The sequence below is a fragment of the Chiloscyllium punctatum genome, chromosome 17 (genome assembly GCF_047496795.1).
Source record: "Chiloscyllium punctatum isolate Juve2018m chromosome 17, sChiPun1.3, whole genome shotgun sequence".
Classification (NCBI taxonomy): domain Eukaryota; kingdom Metazoa; phylum Chordata; class Chondrichthyes; order Orectolobiformes; family Hemiscylliidae; genus Chiloscyllium; species Chiloscyllium punctatum.
The window spans coordinates 43,212,660-43,234,668 of NC_092755.1; the positions used below are offsets into that span (position 1 = coordinate 43,212,660).

General features: G+C 43.0%; 1 protein-coding gene across 7 annotated transcripts in view; it reads right to left on the minus strand.

Annotated features, from left to right (window-relative positions):
- Positions 1 to 243: 243 nt before the first annotated feature.
- The window catches only part of specc1la (sperm antigen with calponin homology and coiled-coil domains 1-like a), a 307,162-nt gene continuing 285,396 nt past the window's right edge, over positions 244 to 22,009 (minus strand). For all 7 annotated transcript variants that reach the window (XM_072587016.1, XM_072587015.1, XM_072587014.1 and 4 more), the window contains exons 15-16: positions 11,182 to 11,241; positions 244 to 3,410 (exon numbers count right to left, since the gene is read on the minus strand). In XM_072587016.1, coding sequence (XP_072443117.1) covers positions 3,321 to 3,410; positions 11,182 to 11,241 — 150 coding nt within the window. In that variant the 3' untranslated portion in view covers positions 244 to 3,320. The remainder of the gene's footprint in view (positions 3,411 to 11,181; positions 11,242 to 22,009) is intronic.

Below are 22,009 nucleotides of genomic sequence, written 5' to 3' on the forward strand. Positions count from 1 at the left end.
TAATCCAGGTGAAAATATAGTGCTGATGGAGTTGTACGCGCTGCTTCCAAGTTGGCATCTATTGTCAGGTTGCTACAAGAAACCAGCAATGATCCTCAAATTACATGAATGAGATGAAATGCTCACTGAAAAGGTTGGTTCGTGACATTGTGCATTACGTAGACCAGGACTGGGATTGGACAGTGAGGGGAGCTGGCTTCATTCCTTGTTCTGACTTGGATGCAACCTTCACACCAAACTCAATACAAAAAAACTAAACAATATTTTATTTACTGAATGAACTTTTGCACATATCATGCCACACACGAACAGTGCAGTACTCTGGTCTCCTAATTTGACGCTTGCCAGAGATAATTAGGATTTGTGCAGCCAAGGAGCCCAGAAAACAGCCTGTTTTGGTGTATTGATACTGGATACTGCCATATTCCACTGATGACATTAACATAAATATTAATAGAAAAAAATACATGATTTTATACTAAACATGGTGTGCCTATTAGGAACACACTACTGATACCATGCAAATAATACAAATAGCATCCAAAGCTATGAATAAATGAACAGAATGCCTTTGTTACACATTTGATAAAATAGAACCTGTGTCAATCAGAAATGACAGGCTAATGATTTCAATCGAGAGCAGCTACATGGAACAGAAAACATAGACGTAATAAAGGATCGACACACAGCTGTGACTGTGGATTTTACACCACATCACAGGCATCACCAAACTCCTGAAATGGATAAGGCTTTAGTGCAGGCACCGTGCAATGGGGAAGGTAATTGAATGTAATATGGAAATCTGACCAATACACAGTACGTCAAAGATCAACCACACAATGAACTTCTCCACACAAACTATAAGAGCCAGTGACATATACCGTTTTACTGCTGAGTGTGTGTGTTAAAATGCAACAACAACCACCAAGCTCATCTAAGAGAAGTCACATTGCAATTCGAAGCCAGCTAGTTAATGTAAGGGGCAGTCTCTGTGACTGGTGAGATCAGGCAGCTGTGAGAACCAATAGTAAGAACGAGTTTAAAACAAACTGGTCTGCTCAGTCCTTCTAACCATGCTTTATGACTAATTTATTATTTAAATTTGTAAAATATGAATTAATTAAATTGTTCCCGGGATAAGGGATCCAACTAAAAGATTAGATTGGAGAAGCTAGGACTTCTCCTTGGAATGGAAACAGTTAGGGGAGAATTTGATAGAGGTGTTCAAAATCATGAGGGTCTGGACAAAGCTGACTGGGGGAAATTCGTCCCATTTGCACGAAGGAGGAATTAAACTTCATGGGGAAAAAAAACTAATGGGAACATGGGTAAAGAACATTTGATTTTGTATAGTCAGTGGTTCGGACCCAGACTACACTACCTAAAATCATGGAGGCAGACTCAATCATAATGTTCAAAGGAGAATGGAATAAGCACTGAAGGAAAAATACTGCAGGGCTAGGGAACTTTTATTGTAGACTTGATGAGGTGAAAGACTTCCTTCTGTTGTAAGTTTTCTAATATCCTGTTCACAGCAAGTGCTGAAAAGATAAAAATCACTAAAGAGTGACTGAACATGATGGTTTTAAGGACACTAAACTAACAGTCACTTTTGAGATAAAGTGACAACAATGAATGTGTGATGGACAACATCAATTATGAGAAGAAACCTGGTCATGGTTGATCAAGATTACAGCATTTATGCAATGCTAATTGATAGTTTATTTACAGAATAATTCATGTCCAAAGAATGAATGAGGAAATGCTGAAAAACTCAGTAATATCTAAAATGAAAGGGGTTATTTTCTTTGAACTACCTTAATCAGCATGAAAGGTGAGTAACAGAAGCAATTCTTTTAAATATTGATGGACTTGCAGTATGTTTTCAGCATTCACACTACATTAGCATCACTAGAATTAACACAATTGTGATCAACAAAGCTATCCTCAAACTCCCCCGTGCATTATATCCTCTGACCCTTCATTAACTCCTACCTTTTGCAGGAGATGTTACAGGAAGACAATAGAGACCAACCCAGTTATTGCATCTCATCAAACATTCCCAACACAGATTACACACAGTGCAAATCTTTCTTTACACTGACTCATATCTGATCCAAGCCCTTTCTTGCATAAGGAATGCTGTTCCCTCTCTCCACACCAGGCATCATGTGAATGAGTCACAGGTAGATTGTGCTTTTGAATTGTGCTCAACAGGAATTAATTTTGACAGGCTGAAGAGAATTAATTTTAACAGTGGAACAATTTAAAAATCAAAGTGGCGTAAAGATGCAATATGATCTCTTTACACACTATAGCGACGGATAACAGTGAAGCTCTACTTTAGAGTACAGAAGCTAATGGCATTGTTAGGGAAATGGTGTTAACAGGTACAGCTCAAACAGAAGCACATTGGTCTTATATCAATGTTAATACCTAACTGGATCTTAAGATTTATTGTGTGCTCCAAGAGATTTCCAAAGGCTAGAGGCTGATCATGAAATTAATACTATCTTTAAAAAAACTGAAAACTCAATGAATAGAAAGAAAAACTGACTCATGTCTGTAACTGGTAAATATTCTAAATAGGGGCAATTATAAGGACACTTATTTTTGATACAGAAGCCTTTATGATATCAGTTTGGTTGGATTCAATCACAAGTTCCCTGGGAAAGAAAAGTTCTCCAACTCATGATACATCACTTGATCCTTCAGACAACCTTTCTGTAAACAGAAGAGCATTGATCGGACAGACAGCTAGTGGACTATCCCAGGGAGTTAATCTCAAGGTTAAATATTAGTGTGACAAGTATTGCATACCTAGTTTTACAGCCCTGTTTCATGTGGCTCATTTTGTGAAAATTTTATAATGGCCATTTCTAAACACTGACAATATCGATCCTCCCAGTACCAGTGTGAGTGCTGTAATAATGGTATTATACTTTCACAAAAATGCTATTTCCTCTCAAAGCATGGCACTAAAGTTTCAAAGATCAGTTTGGACTGATACTTCACTTTCCCACAATTGAAAGATGGGTCACTGAGCAGTTTATCATTGCAGAAACACAGCAGTAGCAGTTACAAGTGGAGCTCAAACAGCATGTAGATCATTCAGGTGCACACGTCTTTACTGGACGGATGGATTATTCAAACAGGAAGGTGTTCTTTTGCAAAGTGATGCTATTCTGGGGCCCATGAGTTGCTCGAGTGAGGCACAGTGTTTCAGCACAGAGTTGGAACATGAAGTATAGCATAGGAAATGTCCTCCCAAAATCAGCAGTTACTTTGCAAACACATTCCAGATTGGGTGGAGGAAGATGTCAAGTTTCAAAGTACTTGTATATAGAAGTGACGTACTGCATCAGGCTCTGCCAGTCTGGTCGCTCTGTGCTCACCATCTCATTGATATCCTAGGTAGGTAGAGACAACAAAACCAGTGAGACAACAAAACAAAACACTGATAAAACTGAAGGCTCATGAACAAGTTAGTGTCCACTAAGAACTCTCTCCATCAATTTATATTGCACAGAAACTAAAAAAAACTCATTTAATCTTTAAATACTGACCACCAGAGTCATGTACAATCATCCTTTACTTCAGTGCTTGTACTCTCATTTAAACTCCATTCCACAGACTCGAGGATGACACTCAAGTGCTGGACTGAGGTGTCACTGTAGTACAGTGATGGAGGTGCTGTCATTCAGGAAGGATGTTAAGCTGAAGCTCTGCCTGACCAATTAGGTGGACAGAAAAGGTCCAATGGCAATATTCACAGAGCAGGGCAGATCATCTTGGTGCTCTGGCTAATAATTATTGCTTAACCAACAAACAGATAGTGGGCGGCACTGTGGTTAGCACTGCTGCCTCACAGCGCCAAAAACCCGGGTTCAATTCCCGCCTCAGGCGACTGTGTGGAGTTTGCACATTCTCCCCGTGTCTGCGTGGGTTTCCTCTGGGTGCTCTGGTTTCCTCCCACAGTCCAAAGAAATGCAGGTTAGGTGAATTGCCCGTAGTGTTACGTGATGAGGTAAATGTAGGGGAATGGGTCTGGGTGGGTTATGCTTCGGTGTGGACTTGTTGGGCCGAAGGGCCTGTTTCCACACTGTAAGCAATCTAATCAGATTGGTCACATTGCTGTGTGTGGGGACCTTGCTGTGCATAAAATGGATGCCCCTTGCTTGACATTACACTAACTGCACTTCAAAAGTGTCTTTCTTATCACAGAGCACACAAGGGTATAATGAATTCTTGCCTAGCCACTTATTTATTTCAGCATTTATTGAGCAGCCCAAATTACCTGAAAATTGCTACTAACCTAGCTCCATTCTTCTCATAAATTCACAAGTTAGATAGATTATAACTTTCCTCTACTTTCTACCTGTAAAACAGTGACTTTGAAATTCATCACACATATCCAGTGGATACTCTGTTGTATATCATGTATTAGATTAGATTACTTACAGCGTGGGAACAGGCCCTTCGGCCCAACAAGTCCACACCGACGCGCAACCCACCCAGACCCATTCCCCTACATTTTACCCCTGCCCCTTACACTAGGGGCAATTTAGCATGGTCAATTCACCTAACCTGCCAGTTATCCCAACCCAATCTAGTCCCACTTCCAGCACCCAGCCCATATCCCTCCAAACCCTTCCTATTCATATACCAATCCAAATGCCTTTTAAATGTTGCAATTGTACCAGCCTCCACCACTTCCTCTGACAGCTCATTCCATATACATACCACCCTCTGCATGAAAACGTTGCCCCTTAGGTCTCCTTTATATCTTTCCCCTCTCAGCCTAAACCTATGCCCTCTAGTTCTGGACTCCCCAATCCCAGGGAAAAGACAGTTAATTTATCCTTTCCATGCCCTTCATAATTTTGTGAACCTCTATAATTAGATTAGATTACTTACAGTGTGGAAACAGGCCCTTCGGCCCAACAAGTCCACACCGCCCCGCCGAAGCGCAACCCACCCATACCCCTACATCTACCCTTTACCTACATATAATGTTACCCCTCAGCCTCTGATGCTCCAGGGAAAACAGCCCCAGCCTGTTCAGCCTCTCCTTATAGCTCAAATCCTCCAACCCTGGCAACATCCTTGTAAATCTTTTCTGAACCCTTTCAAGTTTCACAACATAGGGCGGCACGGTGGCATAGTGGTTAGCACTGCTGCCTCACAGCGCCAGAGACCCGGGTTCAATTCCCGCCTCGGGCGACTGACTGTGTGGAGTTTGCACATTCTCCCCGTGTCTGCGTGGGTTTCCACCGGGTGCTCCGGTTTCCTCCCACAGTCCAAAGATGTGCAGGTCAGGTGAATTGGCCATGCTAAATTGCCCGTAGTGTTAGGTAAGGGGTAGATGTAGGTGGGTTGCGCTTCGGCGGGGCGGTGTGGACTTGTTGGGCCGAAGGGCCTGTTTCCACACTGTACGTAATCTAATCTAATCTAATCTAATCTTTCCGAGAGGAAGGAGACCAGAATTGCTCGCAATATTCCAACAGTGGCCTAACCAATGTCCTGTACAGCCGCAACATGCCCTCCCAACTCCTGTATTCAAGACTCTGACCAATACAGGAAAGCATACCAAACGCCTTCTTCACTATCCTATCTACCTGCGACTCCACTTTCAAGGAGCTATGAACCTGTACTCCAAGGTCTCTTTGTTCAGCAACACTCCCTAGGACCTTACCATTAAGTGTATAAGTCCTGCTAAGATTTGCTTTCCCAAAATGCAGCACCTCGCATTTATCTGAATTAAACTCCATCTGCCACTTCTCAACCCATTAGCCCATCTGGTCCAGATCCTGTTGTAATCTGAGGTAACCTTCTTCACTGTCCACTACACCTCCAATTTTGGTGTCATCTGCAAACTTAGTAACTGTACTTCTTATGCTCGCATCCAAATCATTTATGTAAATGACAAAACGTAGAGGACCCAGCACCGATCCTTGTGGCACTCCACTGGTCACAGGCCTCCAGTCTGAAAAGCAACCCTCCACCACCACCCTCTGTCTTCTACCTTGAGCCAGTTCTGTATCCAAATGGCTAGTTCTCCCTGTATTCCATGAGATCTAACCTTGCTAATCAGTCTCCCATGGGGAACATTGTCGAACGCCTTACTGAAGTCCATGTAGATCACATCTACTGCTCTGCCCTCATCAATCCTCTTTGTTTCTTCTTCAAAAAACCCAATCAAGTTTGCGAGACATGATTTCCCACGCACAAAGCTATGTTGACTATCCCTAATTAGTCCTTGCCTTTCCAAATACATGTACATCCTGTCCCTCAGGATTCTCTCCAACAACTTGCCCACCACTGAGGTCAGGCTCACCAGTCTATAGTTCCCTGGCTTTCCTTACCGCCCTTCTTAAACAGTGGCATCACGTTTGCCAACCTTCAGTCTTCTGGCATCTCACCTGTGACTATCGATGATTCAAATATCTCAGCAACAGGCCCAGCAATCACTTCTCTAGCTTCCCACAGAGTTCTAGGGTACACCTGATCAGGTCCTGGGGATTATCCACCTTGATGCATTTCAAGATATCCAGCATTTCCTCCTCTGTAATATGGACATTTTTCAAGATGTCACCATCTCTTTCCCTACATTCTATATCTTCCATATCCTTTTCCACAGTAATTACTGATACTTCTACTGCCCTAACACTCTAAGGATTCACTCAATTTATCTGGTCTATACCTGATATAAAGTTAAAAATCACCCAACCCCAGGTTATAGTCCAACAGGTTTAATCGGAAGCCCTAGTTTTCAGAGTGCCGCCCCTTCATCAGGTGGCTGAAGGAACAGTGCTCCCAAAGCTAGTGTGCTTCCAATTAAACCTGTTGGACTATAATCTGGTGTTGTGTGATTTTTAACTTTGTACACCCCAGTCTAACACTGGCATCTCCAAATCATACCTGATATATGCTTCCTTCTTTTTCTTAAGCAAACCCTTAATTTCTTCAGTCATCCAGCATTCCCTATACCTACCAGCCTTTCCTTTCACCCGAACAGGAATATACTTTCTCTGGATTCTCATTATCTCATTTCTGAAGGCTTCCCATTTCCCAGTCATCCCTTTACCTGTGAACATCTGCCCCCTATCAGCTTTTGGAAGTTCTTGCCTAATTCGGTCAAAATTATCCTTTCTCCAAATTAGAACTTCAACTTTTAGATCTGGTCTATCCTTTTCCATCACTATTTTAAAACTAATAGAATTATGGTCACTGGCCCCAAAGTGCTCCCCCACTGACACCTCAGCCACCTGCCCTGCCTTATTTCCCAAGAGTAGGTCAAGTTTTGCACCTTCTCTAGTAGGTACATCCACACACTGAATCAGAAAAGTTTGTTGTACACACTTAAATTCCTTAACACTATGGCAGTCCCAGACTATGTTTGGAAAGTCAAAATCCCCTACCTAAACCACCCTATTATGCCTACAGATAGCTGAGATCTCCTTACAAGCTTGTTTCTCAATTTCCCTCTGACTATTAGGGGTCTATAATACAATCCCAATGAGGTGATCATCCCTTTCTTATTTCTCAGTTCCACCCAAAAACTTCCCTGGATGTATTTCCGGGAATATCCTCCCTCAGTACAGCTGTAATGCTATCCCTTATCAAAAACACCATTCCCCCTCCTCTCTTGCCTCCCTTTCTGTCCTTCCTGTAGCATTTGTATCCTGGAACATTCAGCTGCCAGTCCTGCCCATCCCTGAGCCTTGTTTCTGTAATTTCTATGATATCTCAGACCGACGTTCCTAACCATGCCCCGAGTTCATCTGCCTTCCCTGTTAGGCCCTTTGCTTTGAATTAAATGCAGTTTAATTTATTAGTCATTCTGTTTGACTCACTTCTGTTCTCAACTGTACCCATCTCAGATTGATCTCTTTCCTCACTATTTCCCTGGGTCCCACCCCACCCACCTTACTAGTTTAAATCCTCCCGAGCAGCTCTAGCAAATCTCCCTGCCAGTATATTAGGCCCCTTCCAATTTAGCTGTAATCCGTCCTTCTTGTACAGGTCACTTCTACCCCAAAAGAGATTCCAATGATCCAAAAATGGGAATCCTTCTCCCATACACCAGCTCCTCAGCCATGCATTCATCTGCTCTATCCTCCTATTCCTGCCCTCACTAGCTCGTAGCACCGGGAGTAATTCAGATATTACTACTCTCGAGGACCTCCTTTTTAAATTTCTGCCTAACTCTCTGGAATCTCCCTACAGACTCTCAACCTTTTCCCTTCCTATGTCGTTGGTTCCAATGTGGACAATGACCTCTTGCTGGCCCCCTCCCCCGTGACAACATTCTGCACCCTCTGAGACATTCCTGATCTTGGCACCAGGAAAGCCTGGTGCCAAGCTGATTTTTCGCTGCTGGTCACAGAAACATCTGTCTGTACCTCGGACTGGACGGTCCCCTAACACAATTGATCTCTTGGAACCCAACGTACCCCTCATTGCATTACAGCCAGTCTCAATACCAGAAACTTGACTGTTCGTGCTACGTTCCCCTGAGAATCCATCACCCCCTACATTTTCCAAAACAGCATACTTGTTTGAAATGGGGATAGCCAGAAGACTCCTGCACTACCTGCCTACCTCTCTTACCTTTCCTGGAGTTAACCCACCAATGTGACTGTATCTGAGACTTCCCCCCCCCCCCCCCCCCCCCATTCCTGTAACTGCCATCCATTACATACTTGCTCATCACCTCTAACTGTCTCTCCAACCAATCCATTTGATCTGATAGGATTCGTAACCAACAGTAGGTTTGCAGATGACATGAAGATTGGTGAAGTAGCAGAAATATAGGGGACTGTCAAAGAGTACAGGAGAATATAGATAGACTGGAGAGTTGGGCAGAGAAATGGCAGATGGAGTTCAATCCGGACAAATGTGATGCATTTTGGGAAGTCTAATTCTAGAGCTAATGATACAATGAATGGAAGAGCCTTGGGAAAAGTTGATGAGCAGAGAGATCTGGGAGCTCAGGTCCATTGTACACTGAAGGTTGCTGCACAGGTAGATAGAATGGTCAACAAGGCATATGGTATGCTTGCCTTCATCAGACGGGGTATTGAGTATTAGAGCTGGCAGGTCATGTTAAAATTGGTTCGGCCCATTTAGAATACTGGGTACAGTTCTGGTCGCCACATTACCAAAAGGATGTAGACGCTTTGGAGAGGATGCAGAGATGGTTTATGAGGATGTTGCCTGTTTAGGAAGGTGCTAGCTATGAAGAGAGGTGGTGTAGGTTAGGATTGTTTTCATTAGAAAAAAGGAGATTAAAGGGGGACCTGATTGAGGTCTACAAAATCATGAAGAGAATAGACAGGGTAGATAGAGATAAGCTTTTTCCCAGGGTGAAGGATTCGATAACGAGAGGTCACGTGTTCAAGGTGAGAGGTGAAAAGTTTAAGGGGGATACACGTAGCAAGAGGCCGGTAGGTGCCTGGAACACGTTGCCAGCAGAGGTGGTAGAGGCAGGCATGGTAGATTCATTTAAGGTGCGTCTGGACAAGATGTATGAGTAGGTGGAGAGCAGAGGGATGTGGATGGTTAGGAATTGGGCAATAGATTTAGTGAGTGGATTTGGATTGGCTCAGGCTTGGACGGCTAAAGGGCCTGTTCCTGGGCTGTAAATTTTCTTAAAAATTTACTATTTGCAGTGAAGTGGACAGCATCTGAACATGGAGTAGACCATTCAGCCCCTCCAACCTGTTCGGCCATTGAATAAGATCTAATTGTAATCTCAAACCAATATTCCTGATCACCTTTCACCTTTCTTAATACAAATCTATCCACTTCTTTCTTAAAAATATTCAAAGAATCTGCTTCTACTAGCTTTGCAGGGAGAGTTCCAAGGATTCACAATTTTCTTCGAAAAAAAAACTCAGCTCACCTCTGTTTCATTTGATTTTTATCTTCAAAGCTTTCCTCACATGGCAATCTACTCATTCCAGGTATTAGTATAGTAAACCTTCTTTGAACTGTTTCTAATGCATTTCCAGCCTTCCTGAAATAAAGTGGCCAATACAGGACACAGTACTCCAGATGTGTTAGCACCAGTGCCCTGTATAATTGAAGCATGCAGTCACTTAACTTTCAGTTGGTGGAAATCTCACCTTCACGCCTAAAAGTTGTGGATTCCAGTCCCACCCGAGACTGTTCAGTACATTAGCCAGATGAACACTTCAGTGTAATACTGTGGAAGGTGGGTGTTTAACTGACCTCTCAGATGAACATAAACAACCCCCAGCACAATCTGTAGACTAAGGGCCTTGACTAAGTAGTTAAACTTATCCCTCATGCAACATCATTAAAGCACATCTGATCTTTATGATATTACTGTGTGTGGGATTTGCTACATGCAAATAGGTTTCAGCATTCCTTACATTATGACAGCAACAGCAAGACTATTCTTTTCAAGCTGTGAAGCACCCTGAGACACCTTGGCATTACAGAAATGCATGCTAAGTGTGTTTCGATCATATCTGACCCTGCAGACAATTAACTAGGATTCATCTGGCCATATCATAGTTGGGCCTGAGTTGCACCGGGTGGTGGGTGGCATAATATCCTGGAGTCAAACTGGGCTGGATTCAAACACAATTTCAAGATATGAAAGCTTACTGGATGAGTTCATGAAGATTGTAAGATCTTTCCTTACTGAGATCAAAAACTCTGAACAATAAGCCCAGGGTACAAGCTCAATGACCTCACATCGACGTGATCAAAAGGGTCACTGGCTGGACACTAACAAGAAAGTCTGATTTTGTAATCTTAAACAGTTCCCAGTAGTTCATTTCCATGCTGATAAAAAGAAACAATGATGTTTACTAGAATAAACACTTAAGTAACACCCAGCATTGCAGCAAACTCTCAATAGTCTGCAAAAGGAATGCTGAACACTGGGAACTGGAAGTTCTCACTTATGCACAGCTCATACAATGTTTAGACCAGAGATAAAAATCTGTACAAGGGGAAAAAAAACTATATAAATATAGAAAACAATTTTATTTTTAAACTTCTTTCTGGTTTCTGGGAATAATAACTTCACATTAACAAGAGAATAATACTAAGCTTAAAGATAGCAGAAAGGAAATGACTTGCATTCTGAGAGTTAGAAGGAGCGGAGTTGACTGTCTAATTTGAATGTTTTATTTAATGGTTTACCAGTGTCGACTTGATGCCAACGCTTTCAGCCGCCTGGAAGGCAAGTGAAAAATTTCTTCGCTGAAAATTGAAGACAGAAGAGGTTAGAATCCTGTTGTTAAAAACATCTAAAGAACATTAACATCAACCGATCATAAATCTTCAAATAGGTCTTTAATTGTTCAGGTATTTATTAACTCTGTGGTGTAAGTGACAGAAGCTTGTCACAACACACAGGCTTATAACTCTGGACCTTTCTGGAAATGCACTGTCGATTTTGTTCATTCTACTCTTATCCCTGGTTATAAGATTTGGAGACAGGTCTGAGCAAACACAACCAACATAAGTCAGGTTTTCAGCTTTCCAGGAGGTGAAATGCCACTTTTGTGGATCAGTAGCTTTCCAATACAGACATTAGTTACTCAGATAAAAACAGAAAGCGTTGGAGAAACTCAGTAGGGTCTGGTAGCTTTCATGCAGAAAAAGTTAACATTTCGAGTCTAACTGTTCTTCAAAACTGAAAGGAGTTAGAAAAAGGTGGCTTTTATGTTGTAGATGGAGTGAGTGGAACAGGGTGCGAGGGCTTGAGATGTAAGATGGATGTAAATAATAAATGTGAAAAGGAGAGAATGGGTCCGTTCTGCTGACCTATCCACGATGGATCAAACACTGCTGCCTCTCAGTGCCAGGCACCCAGGCTCAATTTCACCCTCGGGTGACTGTCCATATACAGTTTGCATGTGCTCCCAGTGTCTGTGTGGGTTTCCTCCAGGTTCTCCGGTTTCCTCCCACAGCCAAATAAAGTCCAGGTTAGGTGGACTAGCTAAATTAAATTACCCATAGTGACTAAGGATGTGCAGGCTAGGTGAATTAGCCATAGGGAATGCAGGATTACTGGGATGGGGTGGGGTGGGTCTGGGTGAAATGCTCTTCAGAGGATTGGTGCAGTCTCGATGGGCAAATGCTTGGTTTTCACACTGCCAAAGCAAACCACTTAACATTTTCACACATTACATACTGCACCTGCCAGATTTTTCCCATTCACTTAACCTCTCAGTCTACATCATGTCATGTTCTTTTCACAACATACTAGGTCATTGATGTAGATTTTAAAATGTTGAGGATGCAGCATAGACCCCCTGGGCCCATATTTGTGGCATCCTGTCCAGATGAAAAAGAATCATTTATAGTGTATAGTCCCTGTTTCTGTCAACTAGCTAACCTTCTATTCACGTCAGCTCCGACTTGCAAATCTTTTCCATCATGTGTGTTCAGGAGACTTTCCTAATTTTACTCCTGAAAAATATGTTTCTTATTGGTTTACTCTGTCTCCTGGTTTGAAACTCCCCAACAGGAAAACTCGCTTCTTTCCAGCTACCTTATCTATTCCTCTCACTGTCTTGAAAATTGTAATCTTTCTTTGCCATTTAACTCACAGGGTTATGTGATACCTCTGTTCAATCAGAGAGTGCAACAGAAAGCAGGAAATTATAAGCCAGTTAGCCTAACATCTGTCATTGGCAAAATGCTAGAGTTCATGAATAAGGAAGAAAGAGCAAGACATTTGGAAAAAATCAACACAATCAGAGTCAACATGATTTTGTGAAAGGGAAGTCATAAAAGCACCACACAGGATACTGCACAAGAGAGGTGGTATTGGTACTGGGGTGATGCATTACGGAGAGGCAGTGTGACTGGATAAATAACCCAGACCAATATTCTGAGCACACTGGTTTGAATTCCATCATGACAGAGGACACTACAGCACAGTACAGGCCCATCGGCTCTCGATGTTGTGCCAACCTTTTATCCTACTCTAAGATCAAACTAACCTACATACCCTTCATTTTACTATCATCCATGTGCTATCACTTAAATATCCCTAACGTATCTGACTCTACTACCACTGTTGGCAGTGCATTCCATGCACCCACCACACTCTGTGTAAAGAAGTGACCTCTGACATCCCACCTAAACCTTCCTCCAATCACCTTAAAATTACGTCCCTTTGTGATAGCTATTTCTGCCCTGGGGAAAAAAGTCTCTGGCTATCGACTCTATCTAGGCCTCTCATCATCTTGTACACCTCTATCGAGTCACCTCAGATCCTTCTTTGCTCCAATGAGAAAAGCCCCAGCTCCCTCAACCTTTCTTCATAAGATGCAGCCAGGCAACATCCTGGTAAAAATGACAACTGATAGAATCTGAATTCAATAAAAATGTTGAACTAATACACGAAGAAGAAGCAGTTCAGGCTTTATTTATTAAGAGGTTAGAACACAGGAAAAGGAGTAGGTCATCTGGTTTCTTCAGCTTGTTCCACCATTCAATGAGCTCATGACCAATCTGTAGCCTAACTCAATATATGAGCCTTTGGCTCATATCTCACAGGAAGACTAATATGGTGATCTTACTGAAGCATGCAAGATTCTGAGGGACTTGACAATGTAGCTGTTGAGACTATGTTTCTATTCGCGAGGGGAATTTCGATCGAGGGAACATAGCTACAGAATAAGGGGACACTCATGTATAACTTGAGATGTGAAGGAATTTCTTCCCTCGAAAGGTAGTGAATGTCTGGAATTCTCCATCTCAAAGTTGTGGAGACTTGATCACAAAGTATTTAAAGAGGAGGCAGAGTTTTGAAATAATGAGCATTATGAGGAGCAGTTGAGGTCATGGGCAGACCAGCCTTGATCTTGTTGAATGGTGGGGAAGGCTCAAGAGTCTACTGGCTCTTACTGGATTCAGCCCAAGTTTGTCCTGCCACTCAATGAGATTGTGGCTGATCTGATAATCCTCAACTCCACTTTCCTGCCTTTCACCATGCCCCATGATTCCCTTCCTGATGGAACTTCTGCTTATCTCAGCTTTGGCCAGGAGGAAAATATTGGGAACTTCAATATAAAAAAGATTTTGGCTGTTTTGAAAAGCATTAAGGTAGATGAGTCCCCAGGACCTGATGGGATCTCAGAATACTAATGGAGGCAGAGGAGGAAATTGCTGGCTCCTTGTTAGTAAAATAAAAAGAATTAAATCAATAGCAACAAAGGAAGTAGGGTCAGATGATTTAAAACCTGAGAGAGTAGATTTGAGGAACTGCCAAGGTAAGAAAACCATAATGGGAGTTATCTACAGGTCTAGAACAGTAGTCAGGATTTCATGCGCAAGAAGCACCAAGAAATAGAAAAGGCATGTAAGAAATACAAGGTTACAGTGATCGTGGAGGATTTCGATATGCCGGTGAACTGGGGAAACCGGTTTGGTAATGGATCATAAGAAAACGAACTGAACTTGTGAAATGTTGACAAGATGATTTTTTGGAGCAGCTTGTGGTGGAGCCCACTAGGGAAGAGGCAATTCTGGATTTAGTGTTGTGCAGTGAGGCGACTTGATCAGGGAGCTTCAGGTGAAGGAACCCTGAGGAGGCAGTGATCATAATATGATTGAATTTACTCTGCAGTTTGAGAGGGAGATGTACCAGTACTGCAGCTGAATAAAGGCAACTACAGAGGCATGAGTGAGGAGCTGACTAAGAGAGGAACCCAGCAGGAAAGACAGTGGAATAACTGGGAGTAATTCGAGGCACACAGCAAAAATTCATCCTAAGGAAAATGAAGCATAGTAAAAGGAGGATGAGATAACCATGGCTGACCAGAGAAGTCAGGGGCAACATAGAGAAAGCATATAATGTGGCGAAGGGCAATGGGAAGCCAGAACATTGGGAAAACCAACAGAGGATAACGAAGAAAGAAATAAGGAGGAAGATAATTAAATAGGAGGGTAAGCGAGCTCATAATATTAGGAAAGACTTAGCAAGCATTTCTTTAGTTATAAAAAAGGGCAAAAGAGAGTCAAAGTGGACATTGGGCCACTGGAAAATGATGCTGGAGGTGTATTAATGGGGAACAAAGAAATGGCTGAGGAACTGAATAAGTACTTCGCGTTAGTCTTCATGGTGGAAGGCATGAGTAATATCTCAAAAGTGCAAGAGAGTCAGGGGCAGAGGAGGAGTATGGCGGTCATCACCCAAAGGGAAGGTGCTAGAAAAACTGAAAGGTCTGAAAATGGATAAATTGCCTGGATCAGATAGGTTACACTCTCGAGTTCCGAAGGAGATAGCTGAAGAGATAGTGGAGGTTTTAGTAGTGCTTGTTCAGGTATCATTGGAGTCATGGAGGGTCCCAGAGGACTGGAAAATCACTAATGTAACCCCTCTGTTTAAGAAGGGAGCAAGGCAACAGACTGGAAATTATAGGGCAAATGGCCTGACCTTGGTCGTTGACAAGATTTTGGAGTCCATTGTGACAGATGAGATTTCTGATAGTGCATGGTAAAATAGGGCAAAGTCAGTGTGGTTTCATCAAGGGGAGGTCATGCCTGACAAATCTGTTAGAATTCTTTGAGGAGGCAGCAACCAGGTTGAATCAAGGAAAACCAATGGATGTTATGTATCTGGACTTCAAGAAGGCCTTTGATAAGGTGCTGTATAGGAGGCTGCTGTGTAAGATAAGAGCCCACAGTGTTAGAGGCAAGGTACTAGCATGGACAGAAGATTGGCTGTCTGGCAGAAGGTGGTGAATGGGGATAAAAGGGTCCTTCTCAGGATGGAAGCGGGTAGTAGGGTTCCACAAAAGGTTGGGGTTAGGACCACAACTCTTCATCTTATACATTAATGATCTTGACAAAGGAACTGAGAGCATTCTGGCCTAGTTTGCAGATGATACAAAGATAAGTGGAAATTCAGAAATCTGATGTGCGAAGGGACTTGGGAATCCTTGTCCAGGTTTTTCTTAAGGTAAACTTGCAGGTTGAGTCAGTAGTTAGGAAGGCAAATATAACGCAGTCATTCACCTCGAGAGGACTAGAATATAAACACAGGGATGTACTTCTGAGACATTATAAGGCTTTGGTCAAACCACATTTAGAGTATTGCGAGCAATTTTGGGCCCCATACCTTAGGAAAGATGTATTGGCCCTGGAGTAGATCCAGAGGAGGTTCACGAGAATGATCCCAGGAATCAAAGGCTTAACATATGAGGAACGCTGAGGACTCTGGGACTATACTCAATGAAATTTAGAAGGATAAGGGGGGGGGGGGGGGGGGGGATCTGATTGAAACTTTCAGAATACTGAATGGCCTGGACAGAGTAGATATTGGAAAATGCTACTGACAGGAGAGATGAGGACACAGCTTTAGAGTAAAAGGAAGACCGTTTAGAACTGAGATAAGGAGAAACTCCTTTAGTCAGAGAGTAGTAAATTTGTGGAATATATTGCCACAGAAGGCTATGAAGGCCAGGTCATTGAGTATATTTAGAATTGGATAAGTTTTGATTGCCACGGGAGAAAACGGGAAAATGGGGTTGATCAGCTATGATTCAATGGCAGAGCAGACTCGATAAGCCGAATGGCCTAATGACTGCTCCTATGCCTTTTGGTCTTGTACAAAATCTTTGTATCCTCTTTAGTCACAAAAGAAATGGAGAATAGCCAGCGTTCCTTTGTTTAAGAAGGGTAACAGGGATAATCTGGGAAAATACAGATGGTAAGCCTTACATCATGGTAAGGACATTATTGGAGAAGATTCTTGGGGACCAGGATAGGGGAGTAGATATCGTTTACATGGACTTTAGCAAGGCCTCTCATGGCAGGCTGATATTCAGGGTGAAGTCACATGGGATCTGCAGCGAGCTGATAAGATGGATACAGGAATAAAAGAATGACTAGGGTAGAAATAGGTCCAGTCAAGGATAGTAGTGGGAAGGTGCGTGTGGAGGCTGAAGAGATTGGGGAGACACTGAATGAATACTTTTCGTCAGTATTCACTCAGGAACAGGACATTGTTGCCGATGTGAATACTGAGACACAATTAATTAGAATGGATGGCTTTGAGATATGTAGGGAAGATGTGTTGGAAATTCTGGAAAGGGTGAAAATAGATAAGTCCCCTGGGCCTGATGGCATTTATCCTAGGATTCTCTGGGAAGCAAGGGAGGAGATTGCAGAGCCATTGGCCTTGATTTTTATGTCCTTGTTGTCCCTTGTTCAAGAAGGGGAGTAGGGATAACCCTAGTAACTATAGGCCAGTGAGTCTCACTTATGTTGTGGGCAAAGTCTTACAGAGAATTGTAAGGGATAGGATTAATGTGATCAAGGATAGTCAGCATGGTTTTGTGAAGGGCAGATCGTGCCTCACAAATTTTATTGAATTCTTTGAGAAGGTGACTAAGGAGGTGGACGAGGGTAAAGCGGTAGATGTGGTGTATTTGGATTTTAGTAAGGCGTTTGATAAGGTTCCCCATTGTAGGCTACTGCAAAAAATACGGAGGTATGGCATTGAGGGTGAGTTGGAGGTTTAGATTAGGAATTGGCTGGCTGGAAGAAGACAGAGGGTAATAGTTGATGGTAAAGGTTCATCTTGGAGTGCAGTTACTATCGGTTTCCGCAAGGATCTGTTTTGGGACCATTGCTGTTTATCATTTTTATAAATGACCTGGAGGAGGGGCTAGAAGGTTGGGTGAGCAAGTTTGCGGATGATACGAAAGTCGGTGGAGTTGTTGACAGTGAGGAAGGTTGTGTCAGGTTACAGCAGGATATAGATAAGCTGCAGAGCTGGGCAGAAAGGTGGCAAATGGAGTTCAATGTGGGAAGTGTGAGGTGATTCACTTTGGTGTGAGTAACAAAAAGATGGGGTACTGGGCTAATGGTCGATACTTGGTAGTGTGGATGAGCAGAGGGATCTTGATGTCCATGTACACAGATCTCTGAAAGTTGCCACCCAGGTAAATAGTGCGGTGAAGAAGGCATATGGCGTACTGACTTTTATTGGTAGAGGAATTGAGTTCCGGAGTCCTGAGGTCATGTTGCAGTTGTATAAGACTCTGGTGCGGCCGCATCTGGAATATTGTGTGCAGTTTTGGTCGCCATACTATAGGAAGGATGTGGAGGCACTGGAATGGGTGCAGAAGAGGTTTACCAGGATGTTGCCTGGTATGGTAGGAAGATCGTATGAGGAAAGGCTGAGGCACTTGGGGTTGTTTTCATTGGAGAAAAGAAGGTTTAGGGGTGACTTGATAGAGGTGTACAAGATGATTAAGGGTTTAGATAGGGTTGACCGTGAGAACCTTTTTCCACGTATGGAGTCAGCTATTCTGAGGGGACATAGCTTTAAATTAAGGGGTGGTAGGTATAGGACAGATGTTAGGGGTAGATTTTTTACTCAGCGAGTTGTGAGTTCATGGAATGCCCTGCAGTAGCAGTGTTGGACTCTCCCTCTTTATGGGCATTTAAACGGGCATTGGACAAGCATATGGAGGATAGTGGGCTAGTGTAGGTTAGGTGGGCTTGGATCGGCACAACATCGAGGGCCAAAGGGCCTGTACTGTACGGGTTCATCGTTACCTGTAGGTGGCAATGCATATGGGTAAGGTGGTCAACATGGTATATGACATACTTACCTTCATCAGTCAGGTCATGTCGTGTAAAAACTGGCAAGTCATGTTGCAGCTGTATAGAACTTTAGTTAGGCCACATTTGGAATACTGGATATGGTCACCATATCAACAGAAGGATGTTGAGGCCTTGGAGAGGATACACAACAGGTTTATAAGAATGTTGCCTAGTTTGGAGGGCATTAACAATGAGGGGAGATTAGACAAACTGGCTTTATTTCTGTCTGAACACTGAAGGATGAGAGGTGACCTGATATAAGTTTATAAAATTATCAGAAACATGGACAGAACAGATAGCTGAAGTCTTTTTCCCAGGATAGAAATGTCAATTACTAGGGGACATAGGGTCATGATAAAAGGGGTAAGTTTAAAGGAGATGCAACAGGCAGAGTTTTTACACAGAGGTTGAATGCGATGCCAAAAAAGTGGTAGAGATGGATACAATAGCAACAGTTAAAAGGCATCTTGACAGATACAAGAGGAGGCAGGGATTTGAGGAGTGCAGACAGTGTACAGGAAAAATGGTTGAGTTTAGAAAGACGCAGTCTTGTTAGGCAGAGGAGCTGTTACTGTGCTGTACTGCTCTTTGTAACTATTATTAATTAATTTATCCTTCCTTCCCTTGAATGGCTCCCTGCACCACAGTGCTGTATTCAGTCTGCCTGGCCTTTCTGCAATTCCTGCTCCTGCCCATTCAAACTTATTGAACAACCGCAAAGGGTGAGTTGCCTTCACTGCTCATTTCTGGATCCCCGTATTTGCCGTTCTTACAGTTACATCCTCCTGTACCTGACCACATACCAAAAGTACTCAGTTTAAGGAGTCTGACTGCTTTCTGAATCAAGTGTCCAGGTAACGGTGTCTCTCTCTGATGTATCACAAATTCCAAAGATTAGACTCCAGTTCATCAACTCTGAGCCAAGGTTCTTCAAGTTGCAGGCTCTTTAACCACAAATGTGGTTGCTGTGAATTTCAGTGTCCAACAATCACACTATGAAACACAGCACCTAGACATGTCATAATTACTGTGTTTGGTGTAACCAGTTACATTTCAACGTTAGAAGTATCACTCAATGATTATCAATTGTTAAATTTTAGACTTAACATAATAACTAAATTCCCAGTAAAGATGGAAACTACTGTCTTAATATGGGGGGGGGGGGGGGGGGGAGCACTTTAAGAGCCCAACAGTTAACACCTGCTCACATAATTAACGACTGCATTTCAACTTGCCCTTTTGGTCAACTCATTTTTTAACCAAAGCCCAGATAGCAGCTCCTTCCTCATTGCACCAAATTCTCTCACTTAAATTCCCAGAATTAAGTGCTCAGACTCATTAGACTCAATACCCATCTTAAGAAGTAATTTGTCTTCAATTTCACGAAATTCAAGTTTATACCTTCTGGAAACTCCAATAACATCCACAGCCATTCCTGTCCACAGCTTTTCAAATAATCCACAGTGATTCTCACTGGCCAGTTGAAAACATTCGAAGTACCATTTTGGATACTGTTGAGGGGGAGATGACTGTTCAGGGGAAAGCCGCAGTAGCCGGATTGACAGCACTACAACTGGCTCTGGGTCACAGTGGGAAAGAGAAAAGGTAAACAGGGCCTTAGTGACTGGAGACTCGATAGTTAGGGAGACAGATAGGAGATTCTGTGGCCACAGACATGAAGCCAGGATATGGTGTCGCCTTCTGTGTATTTGGGGATAGTCAGCATGGCTTTGTGCATGAGAGGTCATGTCTCATGAAATTAATTGTGTTTTTTGAAGAAGTAACAAAGAGGATTGATGAGGGCAGAGCAGTAGACATGATCTATATGGACTTCAGTAAGGTGTTCGACAAGGTTCCCCACGGGAGACTGGTGAGCAAGGTGAGATCTCATGGAATACAGGGAGAACTCGCCATTTGGATACAGAACTGGCTCAAAGGTAGAAGACAGAGGGTGGTGGTGGAGGGTTGTTTTTCAGACTGGACGCCTGTGACCAGTGGAGTGCCACAAAGATCGGTGCTGGGTCCACTGATTTTTTGTGTAAATGGATTGGGTGTGAACATAGGAGGTATAGTTAGTAAGTTTGCAGATGACACCAAAACTGGAGGTGTAGTGGACAGCGAAGAAGGTTATATCAGATTATAACAGGATCTTTATCAGATGGGCCACTGGGCTGAAGAGTGTCAGATGGAGTTTAATTTCGATAAATGTGAGGTGCTGCATTTTGGAAAAGCAAGTCAGAGTAGGACTTATACACTTAACGGTACGATCCTAGGGAGTGTTGCTGAACAAAGAGACCTTGGAGTGCAAGTTCATAACTCCTTGAAAGTAGAGTCGTAGGTAGATAGGATAGTGAAGGCGGCATTTGGTATGCTTTCCTTAATTGGGCAGAGCGGTGAGTATCAGAGTTGGAATGTCATGTTGCGGCTGTACAGGGCCGCTTTTGGAATATTGTGCACAATTCTGGTCTCCTTCCTATCAGAAGGATGTTGTGAAGGTTTGGAGGATTTCAGCTATAGGGAGAGGCTGGGGCTGTTTTCCCTGGAGCATCAGAGGCTGAGGGGTGACCTTATAGAGGTTTATAACATCATGAGGGGCATGGATAGGAAAAATAGACAAAGATAGGTATATGCAGGATAGTGGCTTAGTGTAGGTTAGGTGTGCTTTGATCGGCGCAACATCGAGGGCCGAAGGGCCTGTACTGCGCTGTAATGTTCTATGTTCTATGTTCTATGTCTTTTCCCTGGGGTGAGGGAGTCCGGAACGAGAGGGCATAGGTTTAGGTTGAGAGGGGAAAGATATAAAAGGGACCTAAGGGGCAACTTTTTCACACAAAGGGTGATGCATGAATGGAATGAGCTGCCAGACGAAGTGGTGGAGGTTGATACAATTTCAGACTTTAAAAGGCATCTGGTTGGCTAGAAGAATAGGATGGGTTTAGACGGATATGGGCCAAATGCTGGTTAATGGGACTAGATTAGGTTAGAATATCTGGTCGGCATGGGCGAGTTGGACCGAAGGGTCTGTTTCCATGCTGTATATCTCTCTGATTCTATGAGGTGCCAGGGTCCAGGATGTCTCAGAGCGGCTGCAGAATGTTCTTAAGGGGGAGGGTGAGCAGCCCGAAGTCATTGTGCACATTGGCATAAATGACATAGGTAGAAATAGGGATGATGTGCTGCAGAGTGATTATAGAGTTAGGAAAAAAGTTAAAAACCAGGAGCTCATTGGTGATAATCTCCAGGTTACTTCCAAAGACACATGCTCTTAAGGATAAGAACAGGGGAATACGGCAGATGCTTGCGTGGCGAAAAAATTGGAGCAGGGGGTAGGGATTCAGATTTTTAGATCATTAGAATATTTTCTGGGGCAGAAGGATGGGTTGCACTTGAACTGGAG